Source organism: Delphinus delphis, chromosome X (assembly GCF_949987515.2).
Source record: "Delphinus delphis chromosome X, mDelDel1.2, whole genome shotgun sequence".
Lineage (NCBI taxonomy): Eukaryota > Metazoa > Chordata > Mammalia > Artiodactyla > Delphinidae > Delphinus > Delphinus delphis.
The window spans coordinates 26,059,370-26,077,581 of record NC_082704.1 but is presented as its reverse complement, the minus strand read 5'-3'; the positions used below and the strand labels follow the sequence as shown (position 1 = coordinate 26,077,581).

The following is an 18,212-nucleotide window of genomic DNA, read 5'->3' as shown; positions in this document are numbered from 1 at the left end:
CCAACCCCTCCACCGTGGGGAAGCCTGCTCTGATCCAAGGTAAACCACTTGGGCACTTAGAGTTTATATGCCCAGCTTAGACCAATTTCTCTAGATGCCCGTGTGTGTCCAGGGATGTCCTCATTTTGACGTCACCTCCTTGAGGCCGGTGATGTCACCTCCCTCTCCTGTACCCCTCACAGCCCTTAGCACACACCCAGCACACACACACTCGATGAAGCCTTGTTGTATTGCCCATTTACTTTAACCCAGGACTAAAAATACTCACAATGTGTCTGGCAGCGAAGACCCCGTCGACTATGGCACAACAAAAGGCTGCAATCACACCAAAGCTGATAAAGACGATGGAAGCCACCAGCTGTGGGAGTAGGGGTGGGGGACAAAGCAAAAGTGTCTGTTAGCCCTCCACTATTGCTGCTTCTGGAGACAAGGCGATCCCCAAGACACCGCCAGCCAAAGCAGAACTCTGGCCTGCCAGCCCGTGTGAAGAGTGAATGCCCTTTTCAGTCACGCAGCACGAGTGGGAGCGGGGGAGGGCGACGCGGAGAAGGGGCCATTGAAGCACTTCTTACACTTTCAGGGCAAGCTAAGAAATTCACTCCAGGAGTCTATGAGTGCCCAAGGAAGAGAAGGCTGAGGAACTAGACTGCATGGCTCTTCCATTCTCAGACTCAGAAAAATGTTGGACCTTTGACATCATGAAGTCCCACCCCCTATTTTATTTATTGTGGAATTGGAGGCTCAGAGAGGGGAAGTGGTGTGTCCAAGGTCACTATCCAGTCTATGGAAGAGCCTGTGCCCACCAACTCCTAGTCTAGTGTTCTTCCCAACCCCTCATGGTGGGCAATGATGAAGAAGGGATGATTCTGAGGCCCTGCGCAACCCTACATGGCCCTGCATCACTGAAGAAAGAGAACACTCAACTTATTATGGCTTAGGTGTCAAAGACATTTTACAAGGGTTGAAGTCTCTGAAATTGATCAACTCTGTGTGGTACATACAAAAAAGTTCAAGTAAGAGAAATGTTTGCTGGAAGCAGACTGCCCTATTCTCTGATCGTGTTAGATAACAGAAATTTTCCTAGTAATTTGTCTTCCATTACAAGGGCGATACCACAACCCAACGTGGGGGTAGGTGTTTCAAGGTGTAACCAGGGGCAGGGATAGGTACTGCCTAAGCCCACCATCTGCCCGTGTTGACCCTCAAAACACCCTCTTTGAGGTGTTTGGGGGCTAAAGTAGAGAAATAGCATGGCATTAAGCTGCTCCCCAGGGAGGAGGAGGAAATCACAGTCAAGGCCACCCTAAGGTCCTCCCATCTCACAGGCTAGAAGGTAATACTGATCTCCTTTGGGAGTTGTTCAGAAACGTCGCCCCATAAATCTCGCTTCACAGCACTACCGAGAGTTGGTAAATAATGGATGAAAGATGTCATGAAATTGGCATTATCAGCTATGCTATGATCAGCTCTACAATTAGAACTCCCCTGTCATTTTGAATAATTTAAACCCAAAGTGCAAACACAACTGGCAGCGGAGAGCCCAGGTGAAATGGAAGAAGAGAACTATTAGAACCCCTCTGAGGGTGATTCCCTACATTGCTGGGGGGAGAACACACGGTTAGAGTTCCCTGTCCCTGGAGCTATTACGTTATCTGATTAAACTTGCTGTTGAATAGACCCTAGCATCAGTCTAGATGCCACAGTGACTTGTACGGGGAAGCCTAATCAGTCCACCATCTGACAACTCACCAGGCATCTTGATTTACAAGCCCATAAAACTGCAATATGCTTGCAATTCGGTCTGTACCGTCTTCTCTTGCCCTCTAGGAAGCCTTCTCAGGCTGAAGCAAGAAAATACAACAGTCTGCCCTTGCGGGCCCCCATTCGGACATAGAACTTTGTGAGTTTTACCTCCTGTTATATGCGTACCCTTCCTCTCAACGTTACACATACTTAGCTTTGAACTATGTATGGGTAATGGGAATACTTGAGGTTGGCTTCGTAATTTCATTTCGTCTTCTTGCGCCCTAAATATATTTGTTCTGTTAATTAAAGTCCCCTAGATTGGAATCTCCTAAAAGGCAGGAACCCTCTGCGAAAACTCCTCTCCAAGATTATGCATCAGAGAGGAAGGTGTGAGGGTCGCCAGTGAGCCAGGGCTGCAGCAGCAGGAATCGAAGACACAAAGGCATCCGATGCGAGGACAACTGGCCTGACTGGATAGGCTGGCACACTCCTTTGCGAAGGAGGAGAAAAGCAAAAGGCAAGATCCAGATTATTCCATCCCTGTGACTTAAGGAGACTAGCTGGGCCACTGAGGGAACATCAGGCAGGGTGAGAACAAGTCCCATACCACAGGGTCACTTTAAAACAAGTTCCCCGGAGGCTTAGGAGAAAAGTAAAGTAGCTGTTTCTTTTGTGGCCCAATTTGGGCAACCTTAAGAAATGTGTCACTTATCCACAGAAATGTTGAGCTTTTTCAGGTGAAGAATTTGATTCTATAACGATGAAAACTTACCATTTGCCGTTTGTTCTCCACGAGGTTTGATCCGATGATTCCAAGGAATGAGCCAAAGCCGAGCTGCAAAGCAACATGGCACAGGTAGCACGTGGGCAGATGGTTAGCCTGACCGCACGGTCGTTCCACCCCTGGGATACAATTCAGGATAACAGAAAATACCCGGGGTACAGATGCTAAACCCGTGCAGCTGTTACACAAATACAGTATGAGTAAGAAAAGTATTTCTCCCACCATTGGCCAATTTTTCCTCGTAGATATGAATCACACCTAAAAAGAAACTCGTGTGCCCAGGAGCTAAAAGTAAAAGTCAACCATAGCTTTTCAGAGGCTGCTTATTTCAATTTCAATATCCATTACCTAGCATGTGACTGGTGAGTCAGTAAGAGATGGATAATGGTGAAAAGCACGCATTATATTCTGATCTTTATCTTTTCTTTGAAAAGAGACCTTCTATCCTGATGCACGAATTACAAAATAAAGGTTTGAAATAGCGATTTCTGATGCATCAGACACGCTAATCAAACGCAGGAAGTACTTTAGAAATCAGCAAGCACCTTAACCTAGACTTAAAAAAAAAAAAGAACTATTTTTTGAAAGCCTGTATTTGTGGTTGACCCACTGCCGTTTATGTTAGCACTTATTCACCTCTTCTTCCATCTCTGCTTCATTTATGGACAGAAAGCATTCATTAAAGGGTGAATAGAAATGGCGGTGTAAAACCCTGAAAAACAATTTCCCTGCCTAAGCGGCTGGGATGATGGCTCGGGGTAGCAGATTCCACTTTGCTCTCAGTTCTGCCATTAGTGGATTGAGTCTGCCATTCTCAGCTGAAAATGATCACTAACCGATGGCTGCTGTCAGGGGTGAAAGTGGAAGAAGTAAAAGGTGGTGGGAATGGACCAATAAATCTTAACACAAGTCCAGCAATGTAGTTACACTTCTCTTGAGCCTCACTAAGGATCTGGCCTTCCATCTGCCGCCTTACCTTGGCTCACAGGGACATCTCTTTCAGTCTGAGGCCCCCAAGCCTTACACCAAGTCTTGGAAATCTAATGGACCCAAGGGCTGGGCAGGAGCCTGGTGGGGCAGTGTAGGGGGACTGGGTGCTTGCCTCAGAAACCTAAGCATGAAAGAAGAGAATGAATGGAAGGAATGAATACAAATTTCCAAGGACTCATTCTGCAGGGCCACTCAGCCAGCAACCCCTCTTGAGAAATAGAAGCTGAAGAGAATAAAGGTGTAACCCATGCCGTCCAAGACTCTACTGAGAACATCCTCACTCAACGGTTAAACTATACCTGTCTCCCGCCTGGTCTTATTTGAAATGTAATTAAAATGTGTTGTGATGAGGTATAGTGATTAAAACCTGGTCATCAGACTAGCCTGGCTTCTAACCCCAGCTCTTCCACTTGTGGCTGTGCGACTTGAACAAACTGACTGACCTCTCTAAACCTCAGTTTCCTTATCTGGAAAATGGGGACCATAGTAGTAGCTGTCTTATAGGATTTTTATAAGGATTATCCAGGACAATACAGTCAAAGAACTTTGCACAGGGCCTGGCACACAGTAAGTTCTCAGTAAATACGAGTTATTGTTCTAGTGATTATTATTACTATTTTTAAAGACACCTAACTTTGGGGCAGCTCTAACCTGATTTGAGCTGGCAAATCCTATCATTATCTGCTCTGTTTCATAAGAGTTTTGTATTCTGTCTTATCTCCCCTCCCAATATGTTGCACAGCTTTTATTTTTCAGGAAGAATTCCATGAATAGCCTGTGCTTATGACACTCTGGGCCATTTGTGGAGACTGAAAGAAAGTCAGAGGGCAGTTTCTTACATGGAAAATAAGTCCTTTCACTGAGCAGTTCATCAGTTTCCACAGATATTCACTGAATGTTCTGAGCCTCAACAGCAGTCTTTGCCTTAAGACGGGAAGCAAAGACACTCGCTCTTCCTGACACTCTCAAATAACTCTCTGATGGCAGTGACCGGAAGAGGTGGCCTGAAGCCTCATGGAATTGGCCGGAAAGACAAGGTGCTCTGGGACTGGAAATCCCAGGCCAACCAGTTAATTCATCCAGTTCCCTCCCCTTTCCTTCCATTCTATTTCTATTCCACTCCAACTCATTCCATTTTCTAACACTCACTGAGTACTTTTGGGAGATAAATAAGATGACATGACCCCTACCCTGCAGGAGTGCATAGTCTAGTGAGGGAGAGGCAGACTGTGGCTTAAGGACCACAGGCGAGGTAGAAACAAAGTGCTGAAGGAGCAGAGAATAATTCATTTTGTATTATATCCTTGGCTCTGCTACTTATAAACTGTGTGACCTTGGGCTAGTTCTTTAGCCACTCTGTGCTTCGTTTTCCTCATCTATTAAATGGGAATCATAATGGTCATGACCACACAGGACTGCTGTGAGGATTAAATGAGATAAGGTATGTACGTAGCGTGACCTGCATAAGGTAGGCTGCTAAATACATATACGTGGTCGTTCTCAGATCTCACAGAGGGGATAAATGGGGTCAAAGACAGGTAGAGTTCACCAGGTGGGGAACTAATATCAATTGAGTCCTGGCTGGAAGAATTCATTCATCTGGATGACAGGTTTATGAACTAACTCACCAGTATCACTAAAACTACCTTACATTTGAAGAGCATTTGAATTTAAAGAAGCGCTTGCCATGGTCACAGTCATGTTAGGGAGTTCGGTGGAGCTCATATCATTCCCATTTGATAGATAGCAAAACGGAGGCCTAGAGAATTGTATGGGCTCATCCCCTCTTACAGCAAGTTCACGGCAGGGCCAGGACGAGCCCTCAAGAACACCCTAACAACTGGTGTTCTTCCAGCCACACTTTGCTGTATTTGTGGCCAGTGTTAGCAGAATAGTGACCTTCACCTCTGCCCCCCAGGGAAGAAGTTCCCTGTAAGGATGGAGTGAGAAGTCCTATTTGAGGAAGAGCTGAGGGGGTGAAAGTAAAGAAGGAAAAATCAACAGAATTTCCTGAAAATGGGCAGCTGCTTCTAATCAACTGTTTGCTCTCCTGAGGCCTCCGAAAGGTAAGCTCTGTGGTCCTTGCTCGAGAACTGCCCGGAATCATGGAATGTTCAGACCTTTGGAACTCCATCTTGACTCCCCATTACCTGAACAAATAACCAGTTTGCTTTGTTTTGGCTGCCCTCCACTTGTAGAAGAAAAAAAGGCAAATCATGAGAACTCAGTTTCAAGAGCTCTTTTTAGGCTGCACCCTATAATCTATGCCTATTCCCATCCACTGGGACTGAGGTGCAAATGGATTAATCATTCAACAAGTATTAATTGGACATCTACTCTGTGGCAGGCACTGTGCTACACCTGTGATATGGAGGCCAGGAAGCGGGGTGGGGTATGATACCAAGACCAACAAGACTCGGCCTGGAGGAGCTGTAATTAGATAATGGGTCCACAATCCCTTTCTGTAATACTGAAATCAACAAAGCTCTTAAAACCAAAAGGGTTTTTGGTAACTAACTTGGTGGCAAAACCTGACCTTGAACTGACGTGAGGTTATTTTATAATGTTTATCTACTTAGTGTAAAAATTCACAGTTTATTGTAGAAAGATGAAGGTGCTTGATTATGGGGTATATCTCAAGACCCCACTGGGATGTTAGATAATATATGATATATGCAGTCTATTATCTTTCTGAAATTAAAAACAAAACAAAACAGTCTAAAGTTGCAAACACATCTCACCCAAGGGTTCAGATAAGGGATTGTGGACCTGTATAAACAAAGCTAAATGAGAATATAGCCCAACATCCCACAAAGCAGAATGTGACTATTTCCCAAGAACTATGAGTGGAAGGAATCTACAGTAGGGAGTTCAAAGATGGTAGACACCACTGTGGATCCCAGTAGCTGAGAAATGTCCCAGCTGTGTCTTTAAGTTGGAATAGGACAGAGCATTTGGATAAACAGAGAGAGAGAGCACAGGGAGGACGTTCCAGCCCAAGTCATGTTCAGGGGACTGTGAATTGAAAATTTTGGTAAAAGAAAGGTATGGGAGACCAGGCCAAGGGCATCTTCAGAGAGCTTTGAATGACAATGCTAAGGAGGCAACAGGAAGCCAATGAAGGTTAGTCTTATCTAGTAAATCAAGGCTCAAGTGTCATCTCTGAAATGTACTTACTAGCTAGGAACTTTATCTTAGAATGATCTTATATTTTAGAAACATTTTCAACAAGAGGTAGAAAAAAATTCTGCCTAATTCACAATAAACCACAAAATTCCACTATCCAGACCTCCTTCTACTTCCTGAACATTCAAGTTAGTCAAAACTTTCTTGGATTTATCAAGAGTCTTCACATGTGAAGCTGAAGCCACGCTGGCCTAGAGGTTTCTGACCTATTGACTGTTTTGAATGATCCCTGTTGTCTCTGTATCCTACTACCCCATGGCAACTCTGATATAATTTTCAATTAACTGGACACCCCCCCTTCCCCCACCTGGGAGAGGGGACAGAAGCTCCTGGTTTCTTTCCTAAAAGAAAACCCAGGCTGGTGTGGGCCCTAGCAGTACAACAGCTGGTGGAGAAGGTTCTAGAGTGAAAGGCTTTCAGCACTGATCAGGTGGCCAACTCCATCTTGCGGGTTGCATGGGAAACACATGTAGAGGCCTTGTTCTCCTGGATGTAAGGTTAGAGAGCTATAGAGAAGGACCTGGCTCTCTCCCCTGCATTTTCCATCTTCATACAACCGAGGCTCTTGGTTTTCTTTAGGCCTCCAGAGTAGAAAGCTCACTGGAACGCTTCTGGAACGGACTATGTCTTGAACATTCGAGGACAGTAAAAATCCTAAGCCAGTTTGTCTTTCTGTGTTCGTTTTAATTTTTTTTTAATTTTACATTTTAGCCTGTACAGATGAGCACATCTGTAAAGATGCCTGTTGCATACATGTCTTAGGATGATGATACCACATTCTAGCTCAGGTAGAGTAGCTAACACCCTATCATAATGCACCTCACTGTACAAGGGCATCTCGTTTGGCAAAATAAAGATGGCTCAGAAAAGTTTTGCATGACTTACATGAGTTTTGCATGAGTTATGCAAACGCGATTATATTTTTCAATGCCTGAGATCTCAATATTTAAATGAATTGTATGGTAAGTAGTCTTTAAGTCGTCTTTAAATCTAGTAACTGCTCCCTAATTTGTTTGTTTTAAAATTTTAAATTCTCATGTGCACATTTAACCAGAGTCCTAAAACAGCAGAGTTCCAAATAACCTGACATTTTCCCACAAATCTATACCATGATCTTTATATTCAAACTGACCAATTTGATAGTGTGGAATCTGAAAATGACACATTTTGCTCATTCTGGTTTTATTGCAAGCATACTTTGTTTATTGTGGGTATTTTCTTTTACATCTTTATTGGAGTATAATTGCTTTACAATGGTGTGCTAGTTTCTGCTTTATAACAAAGTGAATCAGTTATACATATACATATGTTCCCATCTCTCTTCCCTCTAGCATCTCCCTCCCTCCCACCCTCCCTATCCCACCCCTCTAGGTGGTCACAAAGCACTGAGCTGATCTCCCTGTGCTATGCTGCTGCTTCCCGCTAGCTATCTATTTTACGTTTGGTAGTGTATATATGTCCATGCCACTCTCTCACTTCGTCCCAGCTTACCCTTCCCCTTCCCCATGTCCTCAAGTCCATTCTCAACGTCTGTGTCTTTATTCCTCTTCTGCCCCTAGGTTCTTCAGAAACATTTTTTTTTTAAGATTCCATACAGATGTGTTTGCATACGGTATTTGTCTTTCTCTTTCTGACTTACTTCACTCTGTATGACAGACTCTAGGTCTATCCACCTCATTACAAATAGCTCAATTTCGTTTCTTTTTATGGCTGAGTAATATTCCATTGTATATATGTGCCACATCTTCTTTATCCATTCTATTTACTGTGTTTTAGTTCTCCAGGTGGTTGCCAATCCACCTGAATTAGACTCCCCTGGGGTGTTTATTAAAATACACACCAAGGTGGGGAAACCACTGGCTTAGAGTTTATATAATACCTCTCTAATAACCAAACTATTCAATTAGTGAAAGCACCCCAGTCCCGGATAAATCTGGATTCCCAGGCATTTATTGTTTCAGAGGTATGAGTTGTTTATTGTATTTGTTATAACATGATCTGACCTATCAACTCAAATGGATTTTTCTGCTCTTCGATCTGCAGTCTTCCCCCCTTCACTTCCTATAACTAAAACCCATTTTAAAGAAACAATCTACAGGAACTATAAAAGCAAAAAAAATTAAGATTAAACCATAGGGCACACTGCTAGGGCTGGCTCTCCTATTAAGATTTCCATATTAGCTCTTAGCCAGACGCACACGCACAGACACACGCCCCCACTGCTTCAACTTCCAGTGCTAGCTGAACGTCAGGTACTCCAATAACAACAATCACGCGCCCTCCTTCCTTTGTTAATGTATTCCAACCCAGCCACCCACAGGCAGATATTCTACAGAGAAGGTTCAGAAGCACCGTTCATGAATAGTAGTTGCTACTCTTAAATGACATGGAAAATACCTTCCTCTCACCCAGGGAGAGTCTGAATCTTGGCTTGAGCATTTGCTCATCAGTCGGAAACCTTTTACTAAATGCAGCTACCTGAAGCCCACGAAGTCACGTAGACCCTATAAATTGCTTTCCCAAGCCACCAAAATGCAATCTTAGCCCCCCCTTCCTCTGTCCCCCGCCCCTCTTGTGTTTAAAAATAAAACCCAATTCTGCTGATGACTGGTTTTCTTGCCTCACCACAGGAAGTGGACCGGGTGAGTTCTCACATCACATGCTTAGCAGAGGGCACCAGACGGTGTCTGTGGGACACCTGCCCTCGGCTCGGCTCAAGAGCTGCGAAGGAACTTCCCGGGAAGGGCGGGCGGCCTTCAGCAGCTGGGCCCCAGTGTCAGGCCCCGGCTCCGCTAGGGCTATTGAGACGGCTGACTGCGGAATCGGTGACCTAGGCAACAGGCGTCAGGCTTGGTCACTCCCGGCGCTGGTTTGTCAAAGGCATCCATCTTTAATCCCTTCCCCTTTCTTTGCTTCTCTTTCCAACACCCCCCACTCCAAAAAAAGAGTAAAAAAGAAAAGAAACAAAACAACAGCAACAAAGCCGTCTGCCCTCCCTGATAACCTAAAATGTAAACAACAACAACAAAAACCCACCCTAACCTTCCTTCCCGCTCTCTAGCAGTTACAATTGGGAAGTCATTTAGTTGATATTCAAAATACGATCCAACCTCTAGAGTTAGGTTTTAGGGTTCGATAGCAGTGTGTGTAGATCCAAATGAGGTTTTGGTTTGGTTTTCTTTTTCTTTTCTTTTTTCCTCAATTATATTGAGGTATAATTGGCAGATAAAATGGTATATATTTCATTTCATTTCATATACAACATGATGATTTGATATAAAATGAGGTTTTGTATGCAAAGAGTTCAGCGCTTTCCAGAGTGGATTGCATGCAGCCCGGGGATCCGTAAAACAATCCACTGACGTATGGAAAGAAATGATTTGAACTCTTGTTTCCTATTTTTTGTTTATCTAAAAGAATAAGAAAGAAATTACGCGTTACAAATATTCAGTGAACAGACTGTCACTGGCGCCCTCCCTCGGTGTGAATGTCAGGTGACAAGGCGAGAGCTATCGTTCTGGAGGAGGGCAGGTTCCAAGCAGCAAAGGGTTGGTGGTGGGGCAGCCACCACGTGTGCCCGGATAGTCTTATCTAGTCTTCACTAAACTAGTCCCAAGAAAATGGACAAGGAGTTTGGAAAGACTCCTGTTGATAAACCATGAGTTGAAGATGACCCTAATAATGTAACACAGCGAGAAAATGACAGAGCTGACCCTTGGAACTCTCAGGGTGAGCTCTTTGTCAGCCACACTGTGAGATCACATGAAAAAAACAATGATGCTCATGACAATCTGTTCATATCTGAGAAGAAAGCACAAAATATTCAAAATTATCTAGTAAGCTATTTGAAATAACGACTTACAGCCACTATCTTTAATGAGATTTCATGCGAAGTGCATACCATTCCTTGAAATTTTAGCTAGTGTTAGTATGAAGATATTAAAAATTAAAGTGTATTTCATTTTCATCTAATTTTTGAACTTCCATTTTTGTACGTGTTATGAATATGCATATAATTTGTAAATGAATAATTACACATATTTGAGGAGTAAGCATCCCACATATTTTTCCTGAGAGGAGGGCAGGATGACTTTGGAGATCAGTGCTGTGCGTCACAGACTGTCAAGCTGCAAGGGTCCTCAGATTTCAGGTAAGGTCAGGTGACCCCTATTATATATCTAGAAAAGCAGATGCCCAGAGAGGAAAGGACCTCAGCCTAAGGTTAACACTGCTCATTAGTAACATGTCCTAGACTAGAAAACCGAAGTCCTAAAGAGTGAGATGACCTGCTCAGGATCACACTGCTAGTTAGGGATGGCGCTGGGATTCTTCTGAGTCTTAGTTCAGTGCCCTCCTAAACCAGCCCAGAGGAAATCTGAGCAAACACAGAAACTCAAACAGAATTGAAAACCATCAGAGTAGAACCAAATGTCTGTAGCCAGCAAGCTACTGAGACCTACCTATGCCTTTGATACTCACAATAACTCCCGGGTAGTAACCTCCAACAGTCACATTCTGGGTCCTGGTGGTTGCGGCGAGGCCCACCGTGAGAATTAATACGGACACGATAAGCAAAGTCACGGTGACATAGATGGAGTTTCGTTTCCTCCGATTAAAGGCTCCTGAAAGCACACAGAGAAACTGAAATTGCTCATTTCGGCTGGAGAAGGGATGGACTTCCAGAAACAAATCACTAGGAAGGTTTTCCTTTCCTACTTCAACTGGTAACTGGGGTTATCTCTGGGGAGTGGGATTATGGGGAAGAGATGGAGCTTTAGTTTTTTGCAGTCATCAGGTGTTACGTTTACAATAATATATATATGTTTCCAGTTTGAAAATAAACAACAGAAGAAATTGTACCAGTTACATAAAAAGTAAACGCATTCGATAAAAGATGTATCATACCCACTTAGTGAAGTGTTTCTTTTTTAAGCCAAATTATAAGGTACATGATAGATGGAAAGTGTACTGTGGAGATATTAAATGAAAATATTTTAAGGCCAATATGCAACTAAGGAGGGTTTTTTCATAAGATGGAGATATGAAATTTCATTTTCAGTGTAAATATCAGAACCAAGCCAGGTACTGGGATTTTTTTTTCATTTATTTCTGACATTTGCCACCTCATGTATAAACTTTAAAAATGGTGTGTTGGCAAGATTTGCCACATAACAAATGTGTGTAATAAAGTAAGTGTTTGGAGGCCATTAGTCCACAAAGATATGTATCGGGGGAGGTAGATGGGGAGGATTATAACTTACACCGTTTAGGCTTATGTGAGGGTGACATAAATACAAATGATGAGAAACCCGTTCTTCTACTCAGTGCTTATCGGACATGATAGTGCAAACCAATATTTTTTTTCGAAAACAGGCTTATTAAGTCAGATAGAAAAATGGTATCTAGACTCGCTTTTGAATTTAATTTTTTTTTCTAAGGAACGAAGCACTGCTCAACACTCTGCGTGCGTTTTTTCTGGAGGGGGTTCTCGAGTTACACCTAGGAGTTCTCATAAAAATAAGCAACTGGGGGACTTGCTGTGAGAGTCCAGTTCTCTAGTGGGGAGCCTTATGACAGGGTTGCCCACTCAGGTGGCTTGGCTGTCATTTATGGGCCTAAAGAGGCCACTTGGGACTGATCGCAGGACCCCGCCATTCTGGGAGGCCTCGCTGCAGCCTCAGGAAGCAGCTGCCTTTGAAGCCGCCCAGACTGCACCACTGGGAGGGAGGGGAGAGGTGATGAAGGAAGGGGGAGGGAGGCGAGAAAACCAGGGAGACCCAGGAGGCCTGATGGTGCTGAGAGGGAGGCACTGTGGCTGGCTCTGCAGCCCCCAGCAGATGCCCCCTCCTCGAGGGAAGAAGAGCGTCAGAAGTGCCACCCTGGGTGAGCCCCACCATCCGTCTCGTCTCCCCCAGTGCGGTCCCTGCCCAAGGCTCCAAGGGAGGTGGGAGGGGCTGGCGGTCTCTCCCCTGACGTCAGCCTCGAAAGTGAGGGCCGTGACTCATCAGGGTCATTTCTAATACGGTACTATTCCAAGACCATTTTACATCGAAATGTAGAAGTGGCTTGAGCGTTTGGAGGCACCCACAGACTAAAGCGCCATATCGCACCCTGGGAGGAGAGGTAAAGTGAGTTGGGAAACGAGGCTCCTCTCCTGGGGGGCCTGAGTCCAGCCTCCAGGGGGAAAAACAACGGGACCGCTGGAGACACCTGTGACATCAGGGCCCTTTGTGTGAGAGGGCTATTTGGGATGCAGATGGAGAGCTGACTGCTGGTAAACAGAGGAGCAGAGCGGGGAGACACAGACTGCGAAGGGTGCGGGGGGAGAAGAGCAGGGATTTATTTCTTCTGTTTATCTGAAGGTTAGTTACCCCTCCTCTAGATTTCGAGGGACCTTAAATGAGCCTCCAAACCAGGATCCCTAAGTCCATTTGATGATAGCCAGTTCTCAGTGAATCTGCCAGTTGGCTCCACAGAGGGGCTCTAAATAACATAAACTTACCAACATCGTCCCCCACCCCTGTCTGCATTTCTACACCATCTTAGCCCTCCCCCACCCCAAACTGGCCAAAGAGAGTGAGGGAACATCTGGAAACAAGGGTATCTTTGTGGCACACCAAAGTGTCTCAACACCTCACAGGGGAAACATGTCACCTTAGAGACTAGATGTGGGGGTGTGTGTGTATACAGTCTTTCTAAATTCGGAGTATCACTCGCCTGCTCCTTCCCGGCCAACTGGCTTTTGATCTTATTCACAGCTCTTGGGTCTCCTTTGCAAATATCACTCTAACTCTTAAAAGAACAGGAGCCAGGTCAGAAAAGTGACTCAGCAAACCACATGGTGTCATTTGAAAAATCTTTTTTTTTTTCCTGCTTTGGAACCTGAATTGAAAATCCAGTCAGTTGAGAAACCCAGGCAGAGATCCTGCAGCTCCACAGGGGCCTTGCCTCCAGACAGGATTAGTTTGGGATAAAATTCCTAAGAAAACTCTCCCATCACTAGGTTGAATATCTATTCTCTGTCCCCTCACATCCTCCCCCAAGTCACCCCTTATTTTACACTTATAAGGACTAAAATTATGTAAAATGAAATTACTTCTAGCTGCACTTGGGGAGTTGACCATTTTAAGGAACCCCAGGGTGAAACCCTTTGAAAAGTGAAGAATCATCCCTTCCATTTATCTTTAGTGTCAATTTGACTGAAAAGTCACATCTACTTAGAGCAAGACGCACCTGTCCTCTAAAGGAAAAAAGCAGCTCTTTGTGTCTACTTAGGACATTTTCCTGGCTGTTGTTCTATTTAAGAAGGGAGAAGTAGAGTTCTGTTCTTATTAGGGTACAATTTGGGGCCTGCCTTAGATGTTCCCGTAAACACAGGAACATCTTATTCCGATTTTGTTTAGTAAATCAACATATAAAAAAACCCTCAGACACCATAAGGTACTTCAATAAAGCAGCAGGTATGTGAAAACAGTGCCCATCACAGTGTCTGATACCTAGTGAGCAGTCAATACTTGTTGAATAAACAAGTCAACATCTCAGAATAGCTTCCTTTCTAATCAAAAAGGCTGTAGGGGGGAACTGTGAGAATAAATATGGGCTACGCTCATAGAATTGGTTTTTTAAAATAGGGTACACCCAAGGGCTCCCCAGATCTAAAAGCTTTCTGGCCAACTAGTGTCGCAACCCCAGTGGCTCTCACTAGCCTGTCTACTTGGCGCCCAGTATCTCTCTGTTTAGACAAAAACAACCAGCCCTGCAACCAACAGCAGTGGGAGAGTCTGAATCCCATTACTGGCACTGCCTGCCCCCCTCCGCCCCCAGCAGCCTCCCTGCAGAACTACTGCAGCCCTCCCTCTCTGCAGTGCCCCTCCTCCACCCCAGATTCGTGACGACCAGGATGCTCTGCTCTAGAAGGGCCCAATTATTTGCTGTCTCCACCCTTCCCAGTACAGCCAGCTTCTCCCTCCTCCGAGTCCCCTCCCTGGTCAGAGCCCCACCTGCACTGCGGTCTTTGAATCTGAGTCCCTCCCTTCTTCTGAAACCTTCTCAAAATTCACCTCCTCCGAGAAGTTTTTCTTGATCAAGCTCACTCTAATCACTCATTATTTCATGTCCCTGAGTTCCTAGATACGTCACTCAGTAAGTATATTAATTATAACTGCTACAAGTACAGTTGTAATTGTGGGTCTGGTCCACCACCCATATGATGTCCACCAGTTCCAGGATTACGTATCTGACGGGAACCAAGGTGTGGGTTGCCAGAAGGTAGGATGATTGTCTCTGCTCACTTGTTTTTTCACCTAGTACCTGTTCTTGATTCCACCCCTTGATTATAGGGTGTGTAATCTCCGTCAGAGTGCAGCAAGGATGGAGGCCCAGTATCCTGTCCTGTGCACTATGTTGTTGCTGACTGGCTAATTCTTCGGGCTGATCTTTGAACCGATTCGGATTTGCTTACCTGAGTCAGCTTTGCCATACAGGGAGGCTCCCAGAAGTCCCAGCCTTGAGCATCGGTGGAAACAGGTGGCTGCCCACACAAGAGCCTCAAGGCTCTGCCAGTCTCCCAAACATTTCCTTAAAGGTGCTGAAATCCCCCCTTTGGGCAATTCTTTGACCGGAGACATCCAAGGCCACCGGTGAATCACAAATATGTTATTTGCAAGGGAAGGAGAGCCCCGCTGTAGTAGAGGTGCCTTAGCGCCTGGGGGCGGTGTTGCCAAAAGGGAGATGGGGGTAGCTGGGAGGGGATGAAGGGGCGCCGGAGTCAAATTACCAGCCACGCGCCTGCTCCGCCCCAGCCAGCCAGCAAGAGTAGAGTGCAGGCACCTTGGTGCAGTGTGTGTCCGTGTGTTTTATATTTTATTGTTTTGGCTGCGGTTGTGTCCTGCCAGTAGAGGGAATCCCCTCAGAAATGCTGCCCTTGGAGGCTGAAACACTAAACCCACCCACCTCCACTTCCCTTCCCCCCCATGCAAGGGAAGGAGGCGTTGCCGGGGCTGAGTTAAGTGGGCGTAGCTCCTAAGTAGCCTAGACGCTGTTTCAGGCCCGGGCTGTGCGGGACCAGCGCCAGGGAACTCCGGGGAGACTCCCCTGTCCAAACTCTGGAAACCCAGGGTTACCACTCGACTGGGGAATTTGCTAGTGCCCTCGGTCTGCGCACTTTACGAAGCGGGCTGCGTGGAGAGGGCTCGCGCGTCCATACGGGATCTCTGATTCTTTCCCCTCAGTGTCGAGTCTGGGCTGGGCGAAACCCACTCATCTTCTTGTTGCGCAGATCTTTCGGGAAACGCATGATTGGCTGAGGGCCCCTGGGAGCCCAAGAAAGAGCTCTCTTCATCTCGTTCCCCAACCCACAGAGCAGGGTGCCAAGGAGCAACGCTCTACGCCCGGGGTCCCTAACCTGCCCACTCCCGCACGGGTAGACGGGCGGGCGCGGGCGGCCGGGTTTGCAGGCGGTTGTGGCCCACTGCGGGGATGCGCGCGGCCGAAACCTCGCATTCTTCCACCCAGCCCTCCCTCGCGCACTGGCCTGGCGTCGGGGAGCCAGGGCTGCGTTGGCGCCACAGCTGGCCAAGGTGAGGAGTGCATTCTGTGTGCGTGTGCTTGTGCGCGTGTGTGCGTGTGTGTATGTGTGTGCGCGCGTGTGTTCGGGAGAGAGAGCTGGGGGGGCTGGTACTGCTGGGTTCTGGATTCGGACCCGAGTCCTTGGCCTCATTTGTACCACGTTGCAAATAACTACGCCCTTAAAAATAAAAAAAGAGCAAATTCTTATACTGAATATGCAAAACCACTGGAAATACGGATCTTTCCACCATCCAGGAGATAACACTTTCTGGGGCCCCTCCGGTGAACGAATTCTGTTGAGACGAGGTCTTTTGCAGGCAGCAGGGAGCTCACGTAGGGGTTTCAGCCCCCTCCCCGCCCCCTCCCCTCGATGTTCCCGCAAATTCTTCGGAGAAGACCTGAGCCGACTGTATGGCAAGAATTCGGGACGGAGGGATTTTGCAGAATGTAAAGTATGTTGGAAAGAGAGAGTTCGATTTGGTTAAAGTGTATCCGAGGCGAATTTTAAGGTTAGGTGGGATCATGGTTTGACAATCCCCTCCCGCTCTCCTGGGCTCCAAATTAATTTCTCCGCCCAGTGAAATCATAGTACTTGGGAAGGTGCCTAACCGCTGAGTGGGACTGGGGTTTTTGTTTGTTTGTAACTACCAAAAAGCAGCTTCTAGGGGCAGCCAGGTTGGTGCCTGGAGGCAGCTGTCCCCCACTTTTCATGAGGAAAGGTGTTGAACCAAATCAGGCTAGTGGGTTCCCCCTCCTCCCTCTCCCTTCCACCCTGAGAGGAAAAGCGCGACTTCAGAAGACGCGCGGGCTCGCGCTCGCTTTCTTTCTCGCGCTCTCACTCGTCGTCCCCCCTCTTTTTTCACACTCACGCACAATTCCGGGCATTTGGAGCAAAATAGGAATCGAATTCAAGGAATGTTGATCCTGCCGCTGCAGAAGGCAGGGCTGGGCGGTCTTGAGTGATTCCTCAGGAATTCCCCTCCTGCCAGCCCCCCTTTTCTTCTCCCCACCCCCCGCCGCCCATCCCCCAGGGTTGCGCAAACCCCCCCATCAGCGAGGTGCAAGTCAGGCCTCCCCCACCGCAGCTCTGAATTTCAGGGCAGCTTCGACAGAGTTGGGAGGGGGCGAGGACCCTGCTTCTTCTAGTTCTCGTTAGTCGTGAGCTCTTAGAAGTGACGGGGACTTTGCAAAGAGGGAGCGTGTAATAGAAAGCGAAGGCGCAGGTTGCAGGGAAGTGTTTTGATCCCCAGACAGCTGGGATTTACCACCGGCTGCAAGACTGTCGGCACACGCACACAAACACGCACACACCCGCACTCCGGGGCAGGGATACTCCGACGCAAGCTGGGCGCTCGCATCTCCGCGCGTCGTCCCCGCCCCCGCCGGGCCGCTCCCCTGGGGCTCGGGTCCGGGACCCCGACGCTGGGGCGCGCGGACCCCCCTCCCTCGCCCCGCTTCCCGCTCCCTGGCTCTCGGGGCGGCCGGGGCGCTCGCAGTCCAGGGGGCAGCGCACTCACCCCTTGCCGCCGCCGCCCCTAGGCAGGGCGGCTAGACTTACCCATGGAATCCGGCAGGGACATGTCGCTGGACCGCTGCTGAGTCAGGGACTGATGCATGGTGAAAGCTGCCCTGTGGCCCCGGCCCCCGAAGCTGCTTCACGCGCCCCAGGCTCAGGGCGCCCCGCAGAGCATCCTACTCCGCGGCTGCGCTCCCTGTCCCTCCCGAGAGCTGAGAGAGACTGCCTCTGGTTGCGAGCTGCAGCCCAAGTGCCGCCTCCCCCTCCCTTCCCCTCTTCTCCCTCCTTCCTCTCCTGCCTCCCTCTGCTCCGGGAGGCAGCAGCATTGGCGGTCCGAGCAGCGACGTGCGCTTGCGCAAGACCCCCCTCCTCCCTCCCCCTCGGCCCCCCCATCCTAGTTATCCACCTCCCAGCCTCCCAAGC

General features: G+C 47.2%; 1 protein-coding gene across 3 annotated transcripts in view; it reads right to left on the bottom strand.

Moving 5' to 3' along the window:
• The window catches only part of TMEM255A (transmembrane protein 255A), a 47,317-nt gene extending 29,424 nt beyond the window's left edge, over positions 1–17,893 (bottom strand). For all 3 annotated transcript variants that reach the window (XM_060002958.1, XM_060002959.1, XM_060002960.1), the window contains exons 1-4: positions 17,832–17,893; positions 11,186–11,328; positions 2,519–2,581; positions 269–358 (exon numbers count right to left, since the gene is read on the bottom strand). In XM_060002958.1, the coding sequence (XP_059858941.1) occupies positions 269–358; positions 2,519–2,581; positions 11,186–11,328; positions 17,832–17,889 (354 nt within the window). In that variant the 5' untranslated portion in view covers positions 17,890–17,893. The remainder of the gene's footprint in view (positions 1–268; positions 359–2,518; positions 2,582–11,185; positions 11,329–17,831) is intronic.
• Positions 17,894–18,212: the final 319 nt, after the last annotated feature.